Source organism: Sphaerodactylus townsendi, linkage group LG05 (genome assembly GCF_021028975.2).
Source record: "Sphaerodactylus townsendi isolate TG3544 linkage group LG05, MPM_Stown_v2.3, whole genome shotgun sequence".
NCBI classification, from domain to species: Eukaryota; Metazoa; Chordata; class Lepidosauria; order Squamata; family Sphaerodactylidae; genus Sphaerodactylus; species Sphaerodactylus townsendi.
The window spans coordinates 122386437-122414097 of record NC_059429.1 but is presented as its reverse complement, the minus strand read 5'-3'; the positions used below and the strand labels follow the sequence as shown (position 1 = coordinate 122414097).

The 27661-nt window shown below is 44.2% G+C and overlaps 1 protein-coding gene across 5 annotated transcripts in view; it reads right to left on the bottom strand.

Annotated features, from left to right (window-relative positions):
- GNAS (GNAS complex locus) overlaps positions 1–27661 on the bottom strand; it is a 250708-nt gene that overhangs the window by 76121 nt on the left and 146926 nt on the right. For all 5 annotated transcript variants that reach the window (XM_048496273.1, XM_048496275.1, XM_048496276.1 and 2 more), the window contains exons 3-4: positions 24033–24087; positions 23799–23918 (exon numbers count right to left, since the gene is read on the bottom strand). In XM_048496273.1, coding sequence (XP_048352230.1) covers positions 23799–23918; positions 24033–24087 — 175 coding nt within the window. The remainder of the gene's footprint in view (positions 1–23798; positions 23919–24032; positions 24088–27661) is intronic.

Below are 27661 nucleotides of genomic sequence, written 5' to 3'. Positions count from 1 at the left end.
AGATAAGCCTCCACAGCTCAGGCGGCAGAGCTGGGAATCAAACCCGGTTCCTCCAGATTAGATACACAAGTTCTTAACCTCTTACGCCACTGCTGCTCCAGTAACATTCACAGCAAGTGAGTTAGGCAGGGATGTATAACCTATGCCCCTCCAGAAATTCATGAGCTACAATTCTTATAAGTGCTGCCAACTGGCCATGCTGGCAGGGGATGATGGAAACCGTGGTCCATGAACATCTTCAGAGGATGCTAGCCACAAATACAGGTGAAACGTCAGGAGAAAAAACTACTGGAACATGGCCATATAACACGGAAAATCCACAACATCCTAGTGAGTCTGGCCGTGAAAGCCTTCGACAATATATGGAAGAGGATTTTCCAAAGTAATACAGAACTCTGTTTATGTATATGATGACAGCAGCAAGAACTTTATACGCACAAAAATGAAGAAAAAATAAGACACCAACAAAAGACGACTGGATTCTGAAAGTTACAGAATATGCAGAAATGGCTAAGTTGATGACATTAGTAAGAAATAATAGTTTGGACAATTTTTCAGAAAATGGAAATCCTTTGCAGAATATCCTTTGAAAAATTACTCAAATAGAGAAGTAGTGGCAGGATTTGAAATCTAAAGAAAACAGTAGATTGTGTATTTGTCAATAGCATTTCATGGTCGGAATCAGAATATGGTAGAGGTTGTTAGTGAAGCCGTGTTAGAGCAACATTCTTTCCTCGATAGCGTTGTATCTGTGGCTGGCATCTTCAGAGGATCTGATGTTGGGAAGCAAAATCAGATCTTCTGAAGATGCCAGCCACAGATGCAGGCGAAACGTCAGGAGAGAATGCTGCTAGAACACGGCCATACAGCCCGGAAACTACACAGCACCCAAACAGTAGATTGTAATTACCAGAAGGCATTTAAGAAAAGTCTTTTGAATTAATGTTTCAATCATGTGCATAAATCTAGAGTTAACTATTAATCAGAGATGAGGTAGCAGGAAGTTATTATATGATGTGTAATCGGCTGTGTTTTGTATGTCGGTGTGTTTTGTCCGTTTGTCTTTTTTTGCGTGAGAAAATTTTAAATTTTTTTAAAAAAGAAATGGTTCATTTGTTATCTGAAATTGAACTGTCTGTTCTATTGCCTCATTCTGCTGCATGCATAGACCATGCCTTAGGGCCAAACTAAATATGATTCTAGGAAAATCTGCAAACAGGTTTTCTGCTTCTTTTTTTAAAGCGTAAAGGACTCAATTCTGAGTGTGTAATAATCTCAGTCAGCACCTCCTCTCCAACTTCCTATTTGCCCTGGAATGCAAAAACAGGCCGCTTACTACTGCTAGTGTTTGTAGTCTCTCGTGGCCACTCTCAGACACAAAAGCAAAAGAGTGGCAAGTGCTTGGGGGGTGTTGTTGTTGTTGTCATTTTCACGGTATTTGTTTCTCTGCACTATTATCTCTTTCCCACCTTTTGGCAGCCCCCATAGCATTTCACCTTTCCCCACTTCCTTCTCACTCACAAACCAACCCATCATTGTCTGTCCCCTGCCAGCTACTTCTCCCCCTTTCTTTCCTTCTATCTACCTAACAACCTTCTTCTGTTCTTCATTTTCTGTCTTCGCTTTCCCTTCCCAGATTCCGTTCACTTTTTAGATTTTTCAGTCCCCCTCCCCTACCGACAGACAGAAACCAAGGCATAGAAGGTCTCCTCGCGAATATTGCTGTGTATGCGTGTGGACTTCTAAAATGGCCACTGAGATGTGTCAGGAATGTAGGATCATTTAGATTTTAGGTGGGCATAACACTATCTTGTAAGGCTATAAATGTTGCTTGTTTTATTTTGGATTTTTTTTAACTCCCAAGCAATTCACATTTTTTTTCTTGACTTCAGATTTTTCTGCAAACTTACGGCTTTCTGCAGGTTTGCAGAAAAATCCACCCTGTTCGTTTGTAGCCTGACAGCAGAGATTTTTTGATTCACACTCTCAAGTCCAGTTCATAGTTACATAAAATGATATGCACCTGAAATAAATCTGCATATCCTAGAGCTCCAGCCAAAGAATTCACATAGGTACCAGAACCTCTGCTCCATGCCATTTTTCAATAGCTACAGGATGCAGCCCCACCTTGTTTATTAGAAGGAGAAGAAGGAGAAGAAGGAGAAGGAGAAGAGGAAGAGGAGGAGAAGGAGAAGAAGAGGAGGAGGAGGAGGAGTTTGGATTGATATTCCACCTTTCTCTCCTATAAGGAGACTCAAGGTGGCTGACAAGCTCCTTTCCCTTCCTCTCCCCACAACAGACACATTGTGAGGTAGGTGGGGCTGAGAGAGTTCTGAGAGAGCTGTGACTAGCCCAGGGGTCTGCAACCTGCGGTTCTCCAGATGTTCATGGACTACAATTCCCATCAGCCCCTGCCAGCATGGCCAATGGAACATCTGGAGAGCCACAGGTTGCAGACCTCTGGACTTGCCTGAAGTCACCCAGCAGGAATGTTGGAGTGTGGAAACACATCTGGTTCACAAGATAAGCATTGAAAATGCTGGGGGGAAGAATAAGGACTAATAAAAGGAAACACTTCTTCACGCAATGTGTGATGGGTGTTTGGAATATGCTGCCACAGGGGGTGGTGATGGCCACTAACCTGGATAGCTTTAAAAAGGGTTTGGACAGATTTATGGAGGAGAAGTCGATTTATGGCTCCCAATCTTGATCCTCTTTGATCTGAGATTGTAAATGCCTTAGTAGACCAGGTGTTTGGGAGCAGGAGCAGCAGCAGGCCATTGCTTTCACATCCTGCATGTGAGCTCCCAAAGGCACCTGGTGGGCCACTGCGAGTAGCAAAATGCTGTACTAGATGGACTTTTGTCTGATCCAGCAGGCTCTTTCTTATGTTCTTAAGTCTCTGCCACTCAGGTGGAGAAGTGGGGAATCAAACCCGGTTCTCCAGATTAGAATCCACCTGCTCTTAACCACTACACCACGCTGGCTAGTGACAGCAATGCTCTCTGAAATGCAAGTTATCTAAAACAACTGGGGAAACCCCATATATTTTCAAACAAAAGGAAGCTGCTAATGCTCACATTGAACATTTTCAGGATTAAAGATCAAGCCTTCATCATAGGTCAAATAGTCTCTGATTTCGCCTTTCCTTGACAATCCACACTTTGTCATCCTTTCCCGATTCATTTGGAACAGAACTCATGAGGAAACTTTGATGCCACACATTCACAATGTACAACACAGTAAATCAAGCTGATTTAGTAACAGGCACAGATCCCATCACCACTGATCAAGCTACAGGTGCCGGTTAAATGGAGTTCCCAACGAAGTAAACAGAGGTCGGAACCAAGAGCTGTATTTCTATCACATCTGGAGATCTTTCAGAACCTGTACTGCTGCCGTTTTCAAGTGCTTTGGATCACCCTGTGCTCTGAAAGCCTGGGCTATTTTTATGGGAGTCGCAACGATGCAGCGGATGCAGGATGGCATGCTAGCTTCGAAGTGGAGAAGATGGTCCGTTCAGTTTAAAAGCTGCAGACTGTAGAAGAGAGGGAAGGACTGAGGCCTGGCATTGAGAGGCTGAGCAGATGATCATGTCCATCAGAAACAAGAACTTCACCATGCAAATGTGACAATGCATTCAGGCGTATGGGCCCCCCCAAAAAATCCCAAAGAAACTAAAACAGGTTCAACTAGCAACGTACAAAAATAACTAACTTTAAAGAAGAAGAAAGGAAAACTAAGCTTGATGGATTCTGAATGGGACAACCCCCTAAGAACTCAGGAGAAAGGAAGCTCAGTCCCCCCCCCTCAAGGCACGTGCATGTGAGCAAAACCCCTCAGGCAAGCTGGTTTGAGCGCCAATCCTTTGGCTGGATTTCCAGAAGGTTCCAGAGCTGTTTCTGAACAGGCACAAAACCCGTGCGTGTGCGTGACTGCACTGTGACCACAAAGATGTACCGCGTGATCTCAAGTTTGGACATTAAGTTCATCCTTTTTCAAGAGACAAAGACGAATGCGGGCATTTTAATACAAGCGTCTCCTAAGATGTGGAAGGAAATCATCACGATTTTTATCAGGATTCATGATCAAGTGTCGCCTTGGGGAATATTGTTTTTCCTTTCTCTTTTCCAAAGGAGTTTTCACACGGTCCCTAATTTTGATTCCGAGAACAAGCTCAAAGGCCTCCTTTCTCCATCTATGCTGTGTCCTCTGCTCTTGTACTGAGGCAGTGCGGAGGGTGGGTGGGGGAAAATCCACCCACAACCGTCTGCTGCAAGTTAGTTCATATCCCACTTGCTATTGCCCGTGAGGTGCTCGTTATAGTGCAAGAGGAGGGAGGCTGGAGGAAGTGGTCAAAAGTGTGACTACTGACATTTTGGTACACATGGGGAAAAAAATAACCAAAACGCACATCACACATTCTATACAACTCACCCAGTGTGTTGTTTAAGAAGTCAAGAATTTGCCTGTTGGCTCAGCAGCACCAAAATGCACTCAATTCATTTTTTAAATATATCTTGCCAGAAAAGATTCAAGCCATTTGTGATACGATTGAAGACAACTGACTGTACCATATTTTGCAGAATAAATAAATAAATCTGCAGCATTTGAGCCCTCTGCAATGTGTGACATAGTCGAGGAGGGATGAAAAACAAGCCCAGAAACACTGATACAAGCTGTACCTTCCATACCGCACCACAACACGTCTTGTCACACGCAACAAGCACAGACTGTCCAATATATAATCAAGGATCACAATTTCTAATATGCTCAATAAGCAGAATGTGAATGACAACAGACATCACACACGCAGGAAAAAAAAACATATTTGTACGTGACAGGCGTGAATGCCGCACGCTGATGCACAAATGCACTCCTTCGCATGTTTCCTTTTTAGCTGCACAGAGTGCAACCGGCGGCTTTTCAAGTTTAGGAATCCGTAAGTTGTTCAATTCACTGTGGGCATCGGGAGCAGGGAGAGGAGAACAGCAAGTGCATAAATAAGACCAAAAGCTGCGCTGAGCCTTGTCACAGACAATCTTCTGTCTGTTGTAATGTGCAAAGGCAGCAGATTGTTGTGCAGTACTCTTTGCAAGGCCAAAGGGAGAAACAACAGCAGCCGGGCACTCCTCCATTGCAGCTCACTGAAAATACCCTCCACAAACAGCTTGTTCTTACAGGTGAAGAACTATTCTGTTTTTTTGTTTAATTGCTGTAAACCACTTTGGGAGCCAGGTGGAAGGTGGAGAAAAGCAGGGGAAAACACAACCAACACCATGCCCCCTCCTAAACCAAACAGATCTTAAACATTATCACTCTGATCCAGCACATCCAGCATATATGTGAATGCACGTGAATGCTGATGCACAAATACAAAATTTCTCCTTGCATATCACCTCAATGGCACATCACCTCAACGACATAAGCAATGGAATGCAGTCCATGACACTGGAGTGGGCAGAGAAGCATTTAACACTTCAGGTGTGCTAAGAAGTTGCAGCTGATATTTCCAACAGCACCAACACCCAATATCCAGAACAGTTCATATACAAAGGGATAAGTCAGCCCTCCCTGCGCTTTGGGGATTCTCAACTGTAAGGAGTCTCAAAGCAGCTTACAAACACCTTCCCTTCCTCTCCCCGCAACGAACACCTTGTAAGGTAGGTGGGGCTGAGAGAGTTTAGAGAGAACTGTGACTAGCCCAAGGACACCCAGCAGGCTTCATGTGGAGGAGTGGGGAAACAAACCTGGTTCACCAGATTAGAGTCGACCTGCTCGTCACCACTAGTGCATTCTTTAGTCTTTGTTTATGTGATGGAAATGCCATCAAGTCACAGCTGACTAATGGTAATCCTGTAGGGTTTTCAAAGCAAGAGATTTGCAGAGGTGGTTTGTCATTACCTCTGTATCATGACCCTGATATTCCTTGGAGGCCACCCATCCAAATACTAACCAGGGCTAACCTTGCTTAGCTTTTGAGCTCACTCTAGCCTGAGCGATCCAGGTCAGGGCAATCAAGTTGCCACTGACTTTCAGCAACCCAATAGGTTTTTGAAGGCAAAAGACTAGCAGAGGCGGCAACTCTGGTATTCCTTGGGGGTCTTCCATCCAAGTACTAACCAGGGCTGTTTTTCTGGGGAGAGAAAACAGGTTTTCACTTACCTGTAACTGTTGTTCATCCAGGTCTTTTGTGCACCTGTGAATGGCTGCTGTTTGGGCAGAATTTTCCCAACAGAGGAGACATTTCTCTCCTCTGGAAAGTGATATGATTCCTTCCCGCTCAAACCATCACATGTTCTGGAGGGGCGCACCCCTCTCACCTCAGTTCCTGATTGCTGTCGTACGCTCTCACATGATCCTGGGTCTAAACAACCCTAAACGTACAAGTAAGAGAGCTTTCAGTGAGGTAGGAGGGAGAATACGTGTGTCTACAGAGGACCCCGATGAACAACTAAGTGAAACCCTGTTTTCATCTTTGGTCTTCAGTGCAGCCTCACGTTGGGATTCTGGTTAGCTTACCACAATGGAGGTGGGAGATCTCCTTACTGGAACAATGCAGGTAACATGGCCTTTCCAACCTCTGCATCTCTTCTGGGTTGCAGGTGCAGAGTTTGATGGTGGATGAAAGTATCCTCAAACAACCAAGTGGCAGCCTTATGAATGTCACAAAGAGGGACTTTTGATGGGATGTCGCCGACGTCGCCTGTGCTCTCATGGAATGCGCACAGGTCTCCAGCAGGCATCTTTTACCTGCAAACTCATAGTGAGAGCGAACAGCAGACGCAACCCACCTAGAAATAGATCGAGCAGAGGCAGCCCTACCCTTTTTAGGGGCTGAGTAACAAATAAAACCCATCAATTCCCAACGTCTTTTTTCTATTTGTGTAATATAACAAGGCCCTTGTAACATCCTGAGAATGAAATGCCCTCTGAGGAGGGACGAAGAAAGAAAATAGGTAAGACCAGCTCCTGAACAAGATGGTATGCTGAAGGTACCCTGGGCAAAAATTGCACTTGGAAAGGGCCACCCTCTCGTTATAGAAATTAAGGACTTAAGAGTTTGGGACTCTTTAGTTTGGAGAGGAGACATCTGAGGGGGGATATGATTGAAGTCTATAAAATTATGCATGGGGTAGAAAACGTTGACAATTTTTTCTCTCTTTCCCACAACACTAGAACCAGGGGGCATTCATTGAAAAAGCTGGGGGGAAGAATTAGGACTAATAAAAGGAAACATTTCTTCACGCAAAGTGTGATTGGTGTTTGGAATATGCTGCCACAGGAGGTGGTGATGGCCGCTAACCTGGATAGCTTTAAAAAGGGCTTGGACAGATTTATGGAGGAGAAGCCGATCTATGGCTACCTATCTCGATCCTCCTTGATCTGAGATTGCCTTAGCAGACCAGGTGCTCAAGAGCAGCAGCAGCAGCAGCAGCAGCAGCAGCAGCAGCAGCAGCAGCAGCAGCAGCAGCAGCTGGCCATTGCTTTCACCTCCTGCATGTGAGCTCCCAAAGGCACTTGGTGGGCCACTGCAAATAGCAGAGTGCTGGACTAGATGGACTCTGGTGTGATCCAGCAGGCTCTTTCTTATGTTCTTAAGGAAAGGGGAGGGTCTATCCCAGGGGTAGGGAACCTGCGGCTCTCCAGATGTTCAGGAACTACAGTTCCCATCAGCCCCTACCAGCATGGCCAATTGGCCATGCTGACAGAGGCTGATGGGAATTGTAGTTCCTGAACATCTGGAGAGCCGCAGGTTCCCTATCCCTGGTCTATCCTAAGCACTGCCAACTTGCTGACCCTTGTGGACGTGATGGCAACCTTCTGAGAGAGCCAATGCAGGTCACAGGTACCTTAAAGCTCAAACAGAATACTCATAAGTTTAGATACTACTAGAGAGAGGGGCTACTGCGAAACCAACCTACAAAGAAGAGGAAACATGTTCAAGGGACCTTCGAAGAACCTCTTGGATGGGAGAAGAAGAAACAGTGGACCAAGGGCAACAAGTCACCTGAAGAAACGCTATTGAAGAACTCAAGAGAAATCGCAGCTAGGAAGGAGACCTCGGGGAGAGGGGGCACATCCCTCTGGAGCACTTGACAGTTTGAGTGGGAAGGAGCCGTCGCATCACTTTCCGGAGGGGAAGGGAGCCCCCCACTGTTGCCAGGGTTAGGAAAATATCTGCCAAAACAGCAGGCCTGTGCAGGCGCAGTCCTCATATGGCACTGCGGTGAAGACAGAACATGAGAAGTGGGGATTCAATCCCAACACCACTTCTCATTTAAATATAAGCAGCAGCCCAGAACCAATTGGCACAGCAATGCAGCGGCATTTCCTTACAATATTTATCTTCAGAGGTCTGAAGGGCAGCACGTGCTTAATGACCCGCCGGTAGAGCACAGGTCCTAATGAGTTGAAAAGGAATAACTAGAGAAATACAATATAAAAATGGGAGAACGTGGTTTGAACCCTGTTTCAAGAGACAGCCACAGGAAAAAAAACTTGAGTTAATTTAAAAAAAATAATCAAACAGTAGAGGCAATCAACACGCCCCGACGCTAATTAGTTTTTGCATTACTCATTTTAATTATTAGTTCTATCTCAATTAAAGATGAAAAGTAACCACCTTAGGCAACAGCCGGGATCCAAATGCCTTTGCAACTAGTTCTGTACGTCTAAGGAAGAATCTGGGCTTGATGTTGTCTAAAAGTTGCAATCCCCCCCCCCCCCCAATAAGTCATATATCAAACCACTTTTGAAATCAGCTATTTCAAAAACAGGTGGTGATATTGTTTGGATAGATGGGGGGGGAGAGGGTTTCTACCGATTTAAAAAAATGAGTTAAAAACCACACTGGACCCCTGCCAATTATTTGGATCAAGGTTTCTTTTAAGTGATTTAAAACAGCCATGCCAAAAAAAAAATTAATGGGATGGTATAAGGCAGGGGTGTCCAACTCTGGCGCTTCAGATGTTCATGGACTACAATTCCCAATTGGCCATGCCAGCAGGGGCTGATGGGAATTATAGTCCATGAACATCTGAAGTGCCAGAGTTGGACACCCCTGGTATAAGGCCATCTCCTGGCTGAAAGATCAATTCCCCTCTCTTCCACTATTACGGCTTTTCCTGAATGCTGAGGAAATCGGTAGCGGTAATTACCACATGACCTCTTAGATGGCATGCAAGCTAGGTCGTAAGATGGATATAAAGCGTGATTTAAGGCAGATGCTGACTAATTAAAACATGGGGGAATGGGAGACTCTTCTATAGTTCATAGAAGGAGGACTTTTACTCCAGATGTTGACTCCACTCATCAGCCTCTGCCAGCATGGCCAATTGCCTATGCTGGCAGGGGCTGATGGGAATTGTAGTCCCTAACATCTGGAGTGCCAAAGGTTCGCCACCACTGCTCTATGTAGAACAACTAGAATTAGCAAGTCTCTGAAGATAAAGCTTACAGGATCTTTTCAACACCCAACGCTATCCTAATCCTTTCTCTAAACATGTCATTTCATGGGTCAGTAAGCACACACTCTTTACAATACATCTTTACTGACCCATATTCAGCCCCTTCTGTGAGCAATTATTAGAAATTGGTGATTCCTCAGGCTATGATCATCTGTCAGGGTGAAAGTTACGATTAACTTGGGGGGGAACAGGTAGTCTGTATTCCACCCATGCCTTGCTACTTAACCTGAACATAACTTAATTATTTATTTAATGCAATTTATGAGATGCCCTTCCCTATATGGGCTCAGGGCGTCCATATAACATCAATATGATAAAAATCCAATAAAATTCATACGCTCTCAACAATATAGGCATCATAAAATCCAATCGGGGAAGGCTAATTAAAGGAGACTATCCCTAAACTCACTCATACTGGTCTAAGGGGAAGGAAAGGTTCAGGAAACTAACTTTCTCTCTTGCCCATCAAACGAAGTATGCTGAAATGCTAAGCGCCCAGCAGTAAACATCTTGGTGCTACTTTAACTTGTCACGTTTTTTGCTCTTCCAATTAACCAGTGATCACAACCCCAGGGACAGCGTTGCTGCTTTGTGGAAGAACACAGGAGGTCTTCGGCTTAAACTCCGGCATCTCCAGATAGAAAAATCTCAGCGAGTAGCTTCAGGAAACATCCTTCCACAGTGAAAAAGATGTTAATTTTTCTAATCCCTCCCCATGCACCGGTGTAGTATTTTATCACTTCTTCCTGGTTTACAGTAGACATTTGCATGGGATGATAAAACAACCCCAAGTGTATATTGCTGCTGCTTCTTTTCAAAATAGCACACCGCTGTGTACATAAACGTACACCATGGACGTAAGATAAAGTGAGGAGGGAAAGTCCCTAATTAAAGTATTATAACACACATCCCACTTCTCTCAGTCACACAACGTACAAAAGTACATCCAGAGACACCAGGGTACAGTTTCTTGGTTAACCTCCCCCATCATATTTTTCAAAATACATAGACACCACTTAGGTATTGTGAAATCTGAAAGACAAGAAGAAAAAGTAAGGAAAACCAACCTCTTTTTTCCCGCTTTGCCATCAATCTGTAGCTGACTGTAGTGACCTCATGAGGTTTTCAAGGCAAGAGATGTTCACAGGTGGATTATCAGTGCCTGTCTCTGCACAGTGAACTTGAAATTCCTTGATGGTCTCCCATTCAAGTACTAACCCCATGGCTAATCCTCTCTGGCTTTTAAGATCTGACAAGACTGGGCTAGCCTGGGCTATTACCAGTTGTAGAAAAAACATGTGCCCCATGTTACCAGCCATACTGAGCCCCTTTTCTCAAGGCTAATATGACCCAATACAGACCATCAAACCTCTTTGTGGGAAACATGAGGAACCCTGCAACTCAGTATACCATTACCAGATGTAAGGTACAAAAGAGCTACAGAATATCTACAGTAATAGAGATGACTTATCAATCATGTAATTTTTAAATAATCCTACTACCTGTTACATCAGTTGCCTATATTGGTAAAAGGTAAAGGCAGTCACCTGTGCAAGCATGGGTCACTATTGACCCATGGGGTGACGTCACAGGCACACTATGTTTTGGGGGGGGGGGGAAATCTCCTGGGTATGCTTAAGGATCTTCCAGAGCAGTAGAATCGTTTCCCGAGCCTCCAGAATTCAGGAACCACTTCATCAGCCCCTGTCAGCATTGGCCATGCTGACAGAGGCTGATGGGAATTGTAGTTCCTGAACATCTGGAGAGCCGCAGGTTCCCTACCCCTGTTCCAGAGGGTCCATGAGTTCTTCATGAGGACAGAAGACGAGCCTTTCTTATGCTTATTCGAGTTAGCAGGAAAATGGATCTTCTACATTTCCTATGAATGGGGGAAGGGCATTCTGCCTCTAGCAAGGGGGACAGAATCACTCCCCCCCCCCACCTTTCAAAGGAAGTCACGGAGCCACCACCATCTTCACAATGAGAGCCAAAAAAACAAATGCATACTGACCAAAGGGGATCATCCCCAGTTCATTAGAGTTCCCGAACAGAACCACGGAGATAACATCCTAATTCAGTTGCCACAGTGTTTTTTAGAAATAACGTTTTAACTCTTTTCACTCTGATTTCCAATACAAAAGATTTAATCACAGAGAAAGAAGCCACGGTGCATCCGCAGATGATAAAAGTCAACAGTGTTTTTTCAACTAAGTTCTGATTTTGTGGGATGCTGGCTGCCTCCCCCCCGTATCTATAAGTGAAAGTTTTCCCAGCCCCTTTCTGCCTTTCTCAGCCAGTCTCTGGGTAGGCATTATTAACAGACACAGAAGTTTCTTGCTGTCTCTGCTGTACGGTCCTCACCAAGAACCAAAAATACAGACATTGTATTTTAACTTGTTTTTTGAAGCACAGTTGTTCGGGTCTCCCTGAATTACTTTGTTGTCATTGGAGGATGAAAATCTCCACGAGGCATATATGGCATATCACATGCACTTTTTAAAAAAATCCGGCCAGTGGGCTCCAATAAGGCGAGAGGAATTGGGAATCGGTTTCCCAGTGGCTCCATAAGCCGGGGCCAAATTAAAATCATTACTTTGTGACATACTTTTCTAAGTCTGTAGCCCAACTGCTTGGTCATCTAGCAAAGAAAGAAACCTTTTGTCCAAAAGTAACCAAGGATCCCTCTGGAAACTCTACTGGAATTAGCCAATGAAAGAAAAGGAAAGGATTCCTGTCTTTCTTCTCATCTTTTAGAAAGCACCTAGAAAAAGACGGCTATGTCAGCAACACCAGTTCTGTGGCAGCAGACGACTGAAAGCATGCTGGACAGCATGACGGACAGCAGAAGCTAAGGATCACTTCTAACATTTCCCCACCGTGCACAATTCATGCAACGCTCCTCTGAATTGACACTGGACAAGAATGAGCCAAGAGTACTTAGAAGTTTTTAAGCAGAGGTCTGGGCAGGTGGGTAAATTTGCACAGATCTAATGATGCTGAGGACATTTTCACAGTTAAGGAAGATATCAAAATGGAAATCAAGGTACATTTATGAGATTTCCAATTCAATGAGATGAAAGCAACACAGCCAACACGCCTCACACACAGCGTTATAGGTTATTCAGGTTAACACTTATTACTCTGATAAGAACATTGGTTAGAACAGGGGTCTGCAACCTGTGGCTCTCCAGATGTTCATGGATGACAATTCCCATCATCCCCTGCCAACGTTGCCAATTAGCCATGCTGGCAGGTGCTGATGGGAATTGTAGTCCATGAACATCTGGAGAGCTGCAGGTTGCAGACCCCTGGGTTATAAGAACACTGAAAGAGGAGCTTCTACTCCTGAAAAATGTCACCAGCTGGCAGACGACAGAATAACAAATATGGATAAACTAAAGCACCAACTCAGCAACATCTCCCACTTAACGGAATCCTTTTCAAAAGCCGCAAACCAAAATATTTCTTCCTGATGTATTTTTAAACAGCGCATGAGGCACACATTTATTCTAACTACTTAATATCCTGACCAAAACCAACATTTTCCACAATGTATATATTTAAAAACTAAAGTTACAGGGTTTTTTTTCTTGACAGAAATAATGTTAACAGCAGCAGATGCTTATCTTCCTTCAAGACTCAAAGTAACTTGTCATACAATTAGTTTAATTAAATAATGAGCTAGTTCCCAAATATTCAACTACAAATTAATCCTGTCCAACTACAGCAATTCATCTTTCATTTACATAAATTATTTCTTTAAATAGTGTTAATATGTAGTAAAAAGAACTAGGTTTGAACCCAGTAGCACCTTGGGGCAAACAAGCTTTTTAAGGGTATGTACCCTGACTCTCGAAAGCCAGTGGCATTCCTCAGGAGATGGGGGGACGGGGGTGGGGGGGGGGACAGAGGGGCCAATGCCCCAGGCGCCACTTGCAAGGGTCACGTGGGGGGTGCATTCAGCTGCCCCTTTCCCCACTGCACCCCCACCCACCAGCCTCTGCCTGCCTGCTGGCCACCCGTCCCCTCCGCCTCTCCCCAGGGGCACAGTTTTGGGGGGAGGGTACAAATTGGAGGAGGGACAATTTCAGTATTTGCTCCAGGCACCATTTTCTATAGGTATGCCACTGTTGAAAGCTTATACTTAAAAAAAAACCACCCTGTTGGTCTCCAAGGTGATACTGGATTCTAATCTAGCTTTTCTTTAAATAATTTTTCAACCAGAACATGAAATCATTAATTTCTCAGACTGTGTGAGGGAGGGAAGGGGAAGCAGTGATATATGCTGTGATCAGGCTTGGTGAATCCTTGAAATCAGTAAAGTTTCTCCACATTTTTTAATCATAGTCTGAGTCGACTGGTCTATCAGGCTCCAGTCGTCCACCCGAACTGAAGGGGAGCTATACGGAAGAAAGAAAACCCTTCGGCAAAATGCCCTTCCTTTGGCAATTGATGTTGCCCTATTGCAGACAGGATGCCATTAGTTCAAAGGGGGAAAATCATCACAAATACCTTTTATTAGGACCAGTGTGTCACAAAAAGTGGTGTACCAGCTTCATCGCACTACATATTCAAAATAAAACCAAAAATAAGGGAGATGGGGGACACACAAGATGTCTCAAGCCACGATGGAAAACCATCTAGCTGGGAAAATGGAACAGAGGATGTATCACAAACTTAACACTGGGTATAACTGGGTATAACTGGCTACGCAGTGGCGTAGGAGGTTAAGAGCTCGTGTATCTAATCTGGAGGAACCGGGTTTGATTCCCAGCTCTGCCGCCTGAGCTGTGGAGGCTTATCTGGGGAATTCAGATTAGCCTGTACACTCCCACACACGCCAGCTGGGTCACAGCTTCTCAGAGCTCTCTCAGCCCCACCCACCACACAGGGTGTTTGTTGTGAGGGGGGAAGGGCAAGGAGATTGTCAGCCCCTTTGAGTCTCCTGCAGGAGAGAAAGGGGGGATATAAATCCAAACTCTTCTTCACACTGCATGCAAGCCTTCCGAGATGGAAGCAGCATTAGCTACCTGAACATTTTCAAAACACATGCAGAAAAAACAGTTTGATAGTTGAATAATGATAATGCAATCAATTACTGATATTTTGGAGGGTCCTGATAAAAGATATTACATGGCTGTTGTTTTTGGGCAAAGTCAGTTTCCTTTTAAAGTTTCTTTCTTTTATTTTTAAATTCTTTATTTAACTGAATGAAATAAATATGCAAACAATCAACTGAAAACCTCCTTACTGATTAATACAATCACACAGAAAATAATCGCAAGTTTATTGCTCTACATCAAAGTATATATAATATCCTATTCTGTATAATATTCTAAACTAATTTCTGCAGTTCTTTCCTCTTGTTATTTTATACTTATTATTGCCTTGTAAACTTCCGTCCTCATATATTCTGTTCAATTCTTATCTCGACTAATAGGAATTTCCTTATACTATAATAATTCTTAACCCGTACTCCCTTTTTCGACAAGTGTGACAATTACGTCGTTAATCTCGGAGATATAATTAGTCCAGGGTTCCCAATTTTTTTTTAATGCCCAAGGGTATTTTCTTTTTAAAGTTTTCTTTTAAAGTTTTTAAAGTTTCTAAGCATCCCCTAATTAACCAGCTCAGCGTAACTGTGTAACGCAACAGCCTCTCTGAAGGAATTAGCACAGTACAAAGTTACTTTACAAAGGAGCTCATTAATATTTCATGCTTCTTGTTTTGGAATTAAATATTGAACACTGACAGCCTCACAGCATTTCAAGCATCTACAGGAGAAGCTTCGTTTTTTTCAGGTCTGCATCAATGTTTCTGTGACCATTTCTCCACCATTGATTCTGAGTGTATTTTTCAGAACTGATTTTTGTTCTCACCAACACAAGACATTTGGCAAACTCTGGTTTAATTTAAAATACGGCAGAATTTCTTCACTGAGTGACATGGATCAAACTTTCCACCTGCTATCCATATTATCCTTTATCGTGTATCCCAAAATTAGGTTTCAAACTGATTATCCATTCAATTCTTGGAGCGTTGTGGGGTTTCCGGGCTGTATGGCCGTGTTCCAGTAGCATTTTCTCCTGACGTTTCGCTTGCATCTGTGGCTGGCGTTTTCAGAGGTTCAGATCCTCTGAAGATGTCAGCCACAGACGCAGGCGAAACGTCAGAGGGGAAAATTCTACTGGAACACGGCCATACAGCCCGGAAACCTCACAACTCTCCAATGATTCTGGTCCTGAAAGCCTTCGACAATACGTTCAATTCTTATTTTGTGCAAAACCTCCGCTTTAAGTCATTCTATTGCTCCTCATGTGCCACTGAAGCATCCCCCAGAGGGTAATAACTTCAACATTCTTATCATATTTCCGCGGCACATGTACAGAGAAGATGGCTTAGGTTGTCAAAGTTCAGTTCCAAAGGTAAAGCACCAAAAATTATTTAAATCACAGTGGTAAGCCCCAGGGTAACCAAGAAGCACAAGGCCAGAGATTAGGCCAAGGTTAAGATGGAACAGGCAATTCAGAGCAGGAGCCACAAGGTCAATAGCAATTCAACATGTTGCTTCCACGCAGCTACTAAAGCAGTAAGAGAGCCAGGGTGGTGTAGTGGTTAAGAGCATGTGCACTCTAATCTGGAGAACTGGGTTTGATTCCCCACTCCTCCACCTGAGTGGCTGAGGCTTATCTGGTGAACCAGATGTGTTTCCGCACTCCTCCATTCCAGCTGGGTGACCTTGGGTTAGTCACAGTTCTTCGGAGCTCTCTCAGCCCCACATACCTCACAAAGTGTCTGTTGTGGGGAGCGGAAGGGAAAGGAGCTTGTAAGCCACCTGAGTCTCCTTACAGGAGAGAAAGGTGGGGTATAAATCCTCCTCCTCCTCCTCCGTTTTCTTCTATGCCCTTTCCAGCTCCTAATAAGCACTACGCCACTCAGAAGGCTGGTAATGCCATGTATCTGCTGGTTGCTTCAGACCTGCTTCAGCAAACACTCGTTCTTGTGGTCCATGCAGGGCCTGGGGTGGGCTGGCAAACATACACGTTGCCTCCTGTCTAGTAGGGCCCTGCATGCTCTCTCCTACGGTGTTCCCGTGCCTTTGGTAACAAGGGAGGTGAGCACAAGAGCACCTGCCTCTGAGGATCTGCAGCTCTGAGGGTGTCACTACTTCTTGCACGCCTTCTGCCACTGAGAGTAGACAAGTGCCAGGGCCACCAGCTGACCCTTCATCAGAGGAGTCAGACCTGGCTGGTCTGTGCCACTTCTACTGCTTTACCAAATAAGAAAGAGTTTGGATTTTTTTTTTTCATGGTCCCTGCTGGAATCCTGAGAACATGTCAGGAAACTACTTTTGCCAGCGCTGAAGAAGAAGAAGAAGAGTTTGGGTTTACATCCCCCCTTTCTCTCCTGTAGGAGACTCAAAGGGGCTTACAATCTCCTTGCCCTTCCCCCCTCACAACAAACACCCTGTGAGGTAGGTGGGGCTGAGAGAGCTCTGAGAAGCTGTGACTAGCCCAAGGTCACCCAGCTGGCATGTGTGGGAGTGTACAGGCTAATCTGAATTCCCCAGATAAGCCTCCACAGCTCAGGCAGCAGAGTTGGGAATCAAACCCAGTTCCTCCAGATTAGATACACGAGCTCTTAACCTCCTACGCCACTGCTGCTCCACAGCTGAAACAGAAAATCACACTGGAAAGCAAAATGCGATTATCTACTCTGTTATGTACGTTTGCACCAGATTCAAAGGTGCGTTTAAACAACAGCAACAAACTATTCAGAGTTGATCCGCTCCCATAACATATCTTCAAAGAGGATGTGCTTTCCTACTCCAGTACATTTAATGGGACAGGAGAGAAGCATTCTCCAAGGCTCCCTCTTCCAGTTTGAGCAGTTAAAGAATTAAGATAAAAGGCATTTGTATTACTTTTTTGGAGGGAAAGGAGTTTGCCCTTACAGGTCAGTAATCATCCAGTTCCTCCACCATCCCATCGGCCGTGCTTTAAAACCTGTTTGTATAATTAAAGATTTCAAAGCGCTTGCTGACAAACTGTTAAAAATATACACATGACCTGCTGCACTGTTACTTGTTGATACACAAGGTACAGTTAAAACAGGAAGCAATGATTACAAAAAAAACCACCTTCACCAAAAAACCCTGAGGTTACTGTCATCTCTTAAGCACCTGAAGTCTTTATTGTTATTTGGCAAGACACGGCTGATACAAAACTCAAGCCGTTTGATTTCAGGAAACCTAGTAATCCATTACCAAATGTACTCGATCTTTAACCACCTCGCGTCACAGAACAGGAGGTCACACGACCCTGCGCTGGATGCAGATTTGCAGGAGGCTTACTTGCTTTACCGCCACGATGGAAATGTATATACTTCTTGCTTGTTTCTTTTTTTTTAATTAACTAGAGTTCTCTGAAAAACTGAGACTACAAAAACTTCATAAAAACGCATTTGAAGGGGAAAAAAATACTATCCATGTCTTTGAAGAAGTCAACTTTTATAGCTGATGTGATCTTAGTTTCTCAGTTTGAGAAACCTGGGGCCCTGTCGCTTAACTCCATCAGCTGTGAATTACGAAGGGTATTCAGACTAATCGTGAAGAAGAAGAAGAAGAAGAAGAAGAAGAAGAAGAAGAAGAAGAAGAAGAAGAAGAAGAAGAAGAAGAAGAAGAAGAAGAAGAAGAAGAAGAAGAAGAAGAAGAAGAAGAAGAAGAAGGAGGAGGAGGAGGAGGAGGAGGAGGAGGAGGAGGAGTTTGGATTTATATCCCCCTTTCTCTCCTATAGGAAACTCAAAGGGGCTTACAATCTCCTTGCCCTTCCCCCTCACAACAAACACCCTGTGAGGTAGGTGGGGCTGAGAGAGCTCTGAGAAGCTGTGACTACCCCAAGGTCACCCAGCTGGCGTGTGTGGGAGTGTACAGGCTAATCTGAATTCCCCAGATAAGCCTCCACAGCTCAGGCGGCAGAGCTGGGAATCAAACCCGTTCCTCCAGATTAGATACACGAACTCTTAACCTCCTACGCCACTGCGGTAAAGGTTCTTTCAGGGTAAAGGTTCTTTCAGAAATAAAGGTATAAACAAGAGATCCTACAGAGAACACAAGATTTTTGGTGTCCCCCCCTCCATATTTCTGCTGAAAAAAGGGCTTTCAAACAGCAGGAGAACTGCACACTCTCAAGTCATTTGTTGCCTGCACCATTTTTGAACAGGTAAATGTTGGATTTCAGTATCCTGGAGGAATTGTGCTGCATAGGGTGTGTGTGTGTGTGTGGGGGTGTTTGGGGTGTGTGTTTGTTTTGCAGTGTTTGTAATGATCAAGAGCGGTGAACTCTAATCTGCAGAACTGGGTTTGATTCCCCACTCAGCCCCACCTACCTCACAAGATGTCTGTGGTGGGGAGAGGAAGGGAAAGAGTTTGTAAGCCACTTTGAGTTCTCACGGTTGAGACAAGCGGAATATAAATCCAAACTCTTCACTCCTTCAATGCACCAAGTCATAGCACACATAAGTACATAAGAAAGAAAATTTTTCTCTCTTTCTCACAATACTAAAACCAGGGGGGATCCACTGAAAATGCTGGGGGAGAAAATTAGGACTAATAAAAGGAAACATTTCTTCACGCAACGCATGATTGGTGTTTAAAATATGTTGCCACAGGAAGTGGTGATGGCCACTAACCTGAATAGATTCAAAAGGGGCTTGGACAGATTTATGGAGAAGTCAATCTATGGCTACCAATCTTGATCCTCCTTGACCTGAGATTGCAAATGCCTTAGCAGACCAGGTGCTCGGGAGCAGCAGCAGCAGAAGGCCATTGCTTTCACCTCCTGCATGTGAGCTCTCAAAGGCACCTGGTGGGCCACTGCGAGTAGCAGAGTGCTGGACTAGATGGACTCTGGTCTGATCCAGCTGGCTCTTTCTTATGCTCTTACTGTATTAAGGAAGAGAAATCTGTATAGCTTCAAAGAGATATAGGAACTCCAATTTAGAGGGGCTGCTAATTTCAATTAATATACACCTGCAGATCTCCTTAGAGCACGCAGGTCTCCTTAGGTATCAATTTACTGTACCTATAATACAGAGGTACCAGTGGATCATTACTGGTACTTACATGAGCTCTGATGAGAGTAGCATTTGTCTCCTCAAAGGAGATGCATGTGGCATGATGCTGTGGACAAGGCCCAGTTAAAGCAGACATTGTCCACAGTAAACCACACCAGCAATGCTTTTAGAACGGCATATCCTGCCCCAAACCTGCCGGCAGCTTGCCCTCTTTTGTCTCAAACTGTAAGCGGTCCAACGAAGCAACCATTTCCATTTGGCCCTCAGAGGGGAAGAGGGATAGTAGAAGAGAATGCAGCAATTTTATCCAGCACCAGACCTGAGTCTCTAGGACAGCAACAAAACACTCCTGCCATGCAAAATGGCTTCTCTTGTACTGGCTTTACTGCCTTTTGCCGGCTGTCACAAGCAAGAGCATTTCAGATTCAGAGCCAGCAGGAAAGGAAAGCAAAAGTACATAATGCAGCTAAGCAGGAGACGTCGTTTCTGTTGTTGGGCCTTTGTGGTTTAGTTCAGAGCTATCAGCAGCAGGCTTGACCACTGATATTTCTGGAGTTTCGCCTGCTTGAGCGTAGAAAGCTACATTCATTCTAACCTGGAAATGGGTAGTGCCAACTACACCTATTCATTAACCTCTAAGTATTACAAGATCATTAACCATGACTTCCTGTGAAGCGCTTTCCTAGCTGGAAAGTTCTGTTGCCCTTTCCCTAGCCCCTAACGAGCAATGGATTGATGTCCACCAGGAATTTCTTGTCAACGAGCCAGATGGCAGCGACTTACAGGTCACCTAAGTACAAAACACTGAACTTTTGTGCCGTCAAGAAGCAGAAGAAAATTCGCCTCCCAATATTTAACCTGGCTGTTCCTAGAAGCAAATTTGGATCAAGAGTAACACAGGAAAAGAAAATCAGAAAAGCTGCAAGGGGTCTGATACAAAAGAAAGCTATTCAAGAGGTATTGCTAAGTCAGGGGCGTTAAACTCATGTGTAACTTGGTCAGGCTGAGTAGTAGGGCCGCACTGCCCTACCTGGTGAGCCCAGATCACCTACCTGGTGAGCCCTGATGGGGGGAGAGGTGCCTGCCATAGCTGTTGCGCCCACAGCAACCTCACCAGCCCAGATCAGTGCTGGAGGAGGCAGTCACACAGACAGTGGGTTTCGCCAGGCCAAATCGGGAGGGGGGGGGGGTTGCCCAGCTGATAAGCCACCTCAAGGGGATGGATCTAGTAGGAGCACTTCTCGGGAACCAGTGGACTACATGGTTCCCTTTGCACTCCAGAGCTGCTATGCGATTACACCCATCAGCCCCTGCCTGCAATTGGCCATGCTGGCAGGGGCTGATGGGAATTGTAGTCCATAACATCTGGAGTGCCAAAGGTTCGCCACCACTGATCTAGGCCCTGGGCTGCACGTTTGACATCCCTGGTCTATGGGTATCCCCCGAACCATCATGTTTCTCAGCTAAAACATGGAAATTTTTTTTTTCCATGATGAATATTTAAGCTACTTTTAGAAGTTTAAGAAAGTAGCGAGCAGGGAGCCGTGTGTCATTAATCCTGTTAAATACATCAAAACATCGATCGCATTTAACGCCACATCTTCCCTGCAGACATAAAACACAGCACAGGTACTAGCAGCGACAGAAGTCGAAAGGGAAGCTCACACCCCCACACCCTTCCTTTCTGATATTTCACAGAATCCACACATTTGAACTCTCAAGTAAACCTTCCCGGAATGTGTGACTTGCGTATTAACTCTGAATGAGTCCTTGAGCGGCTGCCCTTTAAAAATGACTGATAAAGCGTTTGATTAGGAGCTGTGTCAACAGCATATGCAGTGATCTTTACATGTCATGAACATGTCTTCTGAACTGTTCACTGGAAGGAGAGCGCGGGGGGGGGGGGGGGAAGCCGCATGCCGCTCTCAGTCAATCTGGTCTGTCAGATTTTGTGATGGGAGATCAAACTGATTTGCTTATTACCAGTTATGGTCTTTTCCGCCCGAAAAGAAAAAAATATGCAGCTAACCACAAGCAGAACAGATATGGCCTTCATTCCACAAAGACTTATTGACTCTTTACTCAGCACTCCTATAACACTTAATGCTTCACGTGCATTATGTTGACGTCTTTAGAACAGCCCTGTAAAGCAGACCGCTTTTTGCTTATTGTACGTGAAAAGCTAAGAGAGCCTCCCCTTGAGGGCACATTTAGAGATGGAGTCTGAACTGAGAACAGGTTACTTCAGCTTAAGCCCAAGGAAATGAACGGGCTTTGACTGGAGTAACTCTCCCTAAGATGGCACTGTTAACCACCTACAACAACTCCCAGGTAGGTAGACTAGAAAAAGCGTTCAGCCCGAATCCAACTTCATGGGTTCCCTGAGTTTCCTACATCTCTCTGTGCCATCCTAAGCAGACATATGCCCTTCTAAGCCCAACAACTTCAATGAGATGTTGTGGGTTTTCCAGGTTGTATGGCCGTGTTTCAGTAGAATTCTCTCCTGATATTTCGCCTGCATCTGTGGCTGGCATCTTCAGAGGATCCTCTGAAGACGCCACCCATAGGTTCAGGCGAAACGTCAGGAAAACCCACCACACCCTAGTGAAGTGGCGAACCTATGGCACGGGTGCCAGAGGTGGCACTCAGAGCCCTCTCTGTGGGCACGCGTGCACAGAGTTCGTCATGTGATAATAGTGTAATTATTTCAGGGAGATTATAAGCATTAAATCTTAGGCCTAGTTTTGGGGAAGCAGTGTAGGTAACTCTGTTAAGTGCTGTTAAACCCTACTGATTTTCATGGGAAGAACTAAAGCGCAATCCTTTACCTGGGAGTAAGCTTGTTGCTGGCAATGGGGCTTGCTTCTGAGTAAACCCTCCCAGGGTCGTGACTCACCCGTTCGAAGTGTTGCACAGTTGCTTCACAGCAATGCCACTGACTACCACCAAGCTTACTCCCGAGTAACACGCACCTTGGAGCCAACTGTTTTTCCTATACTAAAACCTCAGTATTCAGGTTAAATTGCCATGTTGGCACTTTACGATAAATAAGTGGGTTTTGGGTTGCAGTTTGGGCACTCGGTCTCGAAAAGGTTTGCCATCACCGTGATTTCGGAAAACCCACAACATCCTAGTGCAGTGGTGGCGAACCTTTGGCACCCCAGATGTTATGGACTACAATCCCCATCAGCCCCTGCTGGCAGGGGCTGATGGGAATTGTAGTCCATAGCATCTGGAGTGCCAAAGGTTTGCCACCACAGTCCTAGTGATTCCAGTCGTGAAAGCCTTTGACGGTACAACTTCAATGGGCTCGGGAGATCCTAACTTAAGACTTAATTACCCACTTCGCTGTGCTGACAGTCTATCTGAGACAGGGGTTGGCTGCAAACTGCTCTGCAGACCAGCAGCGCTATAAAATTATGGATGATAATAACAGCAGCAGCAAAGAGTCGCGGGCTTTATTATAGCCATGATGTCATTATGCGACAGTAACCTTTTCTTCAAAGTTAAGGGTGAGAGGTGACGGCTAGCGGGAGGTACTGTCAGAGCACTGTTGTAACTGGTGTCTGATCATCAAAATCTAACTGACAGATATCACATGACACAGACTCATTCTAGGTTTAATTGGTAAAGAACTGTGATTGGCCAGTAAACCAGATATAAGGCTGCAGCGTACTTAGGTCTGTGAGACACTTGTCTTCGCACTGCCTGGCAGAGCACTTTGTCTGTGTGAGCTATACTTGTGAATGAATAAAAGTAGGACTGCTTCTGTGAAGCTGAGCTGCTGTGTGCGTCTGACTTCCTACTGTGTTCCAGTGTATTGTGCTACTCTGCTACAGGGGCTTTGCCCCATACCTTCACAGGTACCACACCAAAGGATCCTGGAATTTGCAGGGACTATATTATATGACAATGGCATTGTTCCATCCACTGTGCATGCACCCTCGACTTAAACTACTGCACTGCTTTTATTTTTAAGCTGTAAGCCAGGTTTGAACAGACACACACACACCCTTGACAGCAGAGCTTCTGGACCACCCAAAAATATCCAACAACTGTGGACGAAAGATGGCTTACACAAAGGCGTACGTATGACCCATCTGCAGATCTATGCTTGACCATCGAAAAAGTCACACATATTGGAATGGTATTGGAATATTCCTTAACTGGACGTGTTGGTAAATCATATCTTTCCAATGCAAATCTAAGTACAAATCCAATGTAATTCTATGGTCAATAGGAATTTATACTTACTGGTGGGAAGTCAAAATCTATCTGGTTTGCTAAGTTTAATATATAGTCGATTCGGAATTGGTTCTCTGGATTGGCTAGCTCGACCGGTGGTGCCAGATTCCCCATTGCTGTCACTATTGTCTGTAGAAAACGGATTTCAAAAAGCGACCAGTTAGTGATGAATTACGAGACCAATTCAAAGCAACCAGCAAAACAAACATACAAAAAACAACAACAGCGAACGTGTAGGCTTACCTCTATAGCTTCTTTAATATTGTTTTTGATATCCTGAATTTTCATTTTTTTCTCCCTGTAACCAAGAAAACATAGCAAATTACATTTCTGGATCATGAACCGACAATCCTTGAAGGGAAGAACAAGACACGTAGTCGTCAATAAATCTTCTAACCAGACACCGAATGCCATGGGCACACTGAACCACAACACCTGGGGCCGAGTGGGGGGTGAAGGAACCTCAGTTGCAAGGTCAGACTGCTTTTTGTCGTAGTAAATCTATGGCAGCGTAACTAGGTTGCGTAAACTTAGAAAGAGGAAATCATCTGCTGCATTGTCAAACAAAACAAAAAACATAACACAGCTAATCTTTTATCAGAATGGGAAAGACCAGAAGTGCCGTTCTTGCTTTGCCTATAGAAACCACTGGTTTGGTTTCCTGTGTCTTTGGGTAAAAAGGTCCTCCAGGGTAACGATTCTCTTCTTAAATTCCCCAAAACTGCAAGCACAGACCACACTGGGCTCATCTCGATCTGACCTGGCAAAAGGCTGCAGGTCATAATCTTACGGGTAATAGGGAGAAGATGAAAGGATGAAGACAGGTTCACCTCTAGCTGCCATATAACCCTTGACTAAATGAAACGCACGCTACTTGAAACACTTGGGTAGAATGTTAAATCGTTTACCGTTTCTCTTGGAAGGCTTTATTACTGTAATTGACAAGAACACCACCTCTCACAAACAGGCTCTTTAAAAATCCCAGGAAAATAGATCAGGGCCAGTAGAACTTAAAGAGGTGCAAGACTTCAAGGAACCATTTGTGTCTTTTTTTTTTTAAAGAAAAGAAAACAGAACAACAGAAGTCTGTTTTCAGTTATCTTTTGTGGTTTTTAAAGTTTCATGGTGTAAAGCAGAAAATGTAGCCCGGTGCAAAATCTGAGTTTTCCTCCCCCACCATGGGCGGCCATCCTCCCCCACCACAACCAAACAACTTTTTTTTTTGCACCAGGTCATCTCAAAGTCATCATCACATTGTGGACCTGGGGGAAGGAGGGGGGCAATTCCCCCCCCACACACACACACACGTGACTAAATGGCTGCAGCCCAGGGACTTTTCACTCTTGGTGTAAAGAACTGGTTATTTTTATATTCTGAAAATCGTGTGTGATTATTGTCTGCACCAAACACTTTCACCACCTGTATACCTGAGAACCAAGAAAAGTCTCCTCTTTACAAGTGACTTCTACTGAGGGGGGCATGCAGAAAAGTGACAGAGAGAAATGCTTCTTGAAAACGACGTATTTTTTCAACAAAACAAAAAGGAGCAACCAGACGCACGCAAACTGTCCCTATTCCACCTGTATTTTTCTTCTGAGAACACATCCTTTAAAAATGTTACCCTGCTCTCACAAACACATTTCTGCACTTTACTGTCGTTCTTTTAAGTTTTCAGCCCTCTCCTCTAAATCTTTGAACTGAAACCTCAGGTCAGGGCTGATACCCCATGTAAAAGCCTGAACGCCAAGACCATCTATAGCAGGCATTCCCCAATGTGTGGGTGATGGGCTTCTGCAGTTTTACTAATTTGCACATGATTTTTTTAAAAGTGGGTCATCATACCAAGTAAAATTGGACATGAGTCACCACAACATCAAAAAGGTTGGGAACCACTGATCTAGAATAGAGTATCCTGCAGCTAGTGAAGTTCACTTAGAACAGAAGCAAATACACACACACACACACACACACACACGAACGCGCGCGCACACACACACACATATATATAGCAAGACCTTTTTTTAAAAAACAACAACAGTACAACACCAGACCAAACTCTTCCTTGGTTATCCCATATTCCTTACACTATATCCCTTTTGCAGTGGAATCTCAAGGTATCATAGTTCATTTATGTTGACTTGTGAATATGCTATAATAAACACAATCAGAAGCACCACATTCGTTAAACAATTCTTAAACGTAAGAAATTTATGGTCAGACGGTCCATTCTAGTAGGACATTTATTTCAGACAGCAGCATAGCACAGACTGCGCAGGTGATGGGAAGTGACATCAAATTGCAGCCAAGTTCAGGTATAGAAATTTCAAGCCAGGAGACTGCAGAGGTGGTTTTGCCAGTGCCAACGCTGGACCTGTTTGGTGGTCTCCCATCCAAGTACTAAATACAGCCGACCCTGCTTAGCTTCTGAGGTCTGATCAGATTGGGCCACCCAGCTCATGGCAGGACAGACTGCAGTAGAGCAAACCAAACAGTGTGTAACAAGTTTCTGACAGCTGTGATAGTATGTAGTGGGGAGACAGGAACTGGGTGCTCTCAGGAGAGAAGAATCTGAGAAATATGGGAGTTTGAAATCTGTTTCGATTAATCTGGAATTTCGGCACCCTTTCACCTGAGAATTCTTGGGCATTCGGCTGATTGTCCCTACTGGTGTGTGTGTGTGTGTGTGTGGCCTCGACGCATCCTATATACTTTCATCCACAACGGAGGGAGGTGGGGGGGGGGGTAGTTCTAGGATTGTTTTTATAAGGGTACCAAATAGGATTTTATCATGCTTTGTATTGCAACCAGTCATGAGATTATTGGATGAGAACAAATTGAATTTAATAATAATAATAATAATAATAATAATAATAATAATAATAATAATAATAATAATAATAATAATAATAATAATAATAATAATAATAATAATAATACTGATAACAATGAAATTACAACATAAGAACAGTTGAAAACTGGTGGGAAAACAATTCAGTGGCCAAGATGATCCACTGGAATTTGTGCAAGAATTACAACATAAGAACAGCTAAACACTGGTGGGAACATTGTCCAGAGAAAATGAGAAGGTCCAGATCTTGTGGGACTTTCAAATCCAAATGAACAAAAGTGTTGGTGCATGACACCACAGTGACATCACAGTGGACATCACAGTGATCAAGGATAAGAAAGCGACCATTATCAACCCAGCAATACCTGATGACAGCAGGGTCGATGAAAAAAACATGTGAAGGTCACTAAATATCATGATTTGAAAACAAAGATTCAGAAACTATGGCACAAACCAGCTGAAGTCGTCTTCGTGGTAATCAGCGCCCCGGGAGCCATTCTGAAAACACTAGAGCTGCACTTGAAACATTTCCAAATCGACAATATCAGCATCTGTCAGATTCAAAAGGCGGCCCTGCTAGGATCTGCACAAATACTACGTTGATACATTACGTCCTAGGCCTCTTACTCAATTTTAGGGGAAAGCCCCTACGCTGGACTGACCAACAGACTCTAAGGAGAAGAGGCGACAACACTAATATCCAATCAGATGATCAGAAAGTCAGCATGCCTTCGAACATTCAGATTGTCAATGCATCAAATCCATGCAAGAATGTTGTTTTAAGAAACCTTGAAACTTGAAAATGTTTTCTGTGCAAAACTACCTAAAATGTTTTGTTCTGATGAACTACAATGTCTGCAGAACGTTTTAAAAGGCAGAATGTGGACAAAACCCACAGAAAAGATAGTTTTGCAAATATTCTGAGAACCTGTTATCTGCTCTGTGCGGAAAGGGCCAATGGCAAACCACCTCTGATCATTTCTTGCCTCAAAAACTCTATGGAGTCACCATACGTAGGCTGCAA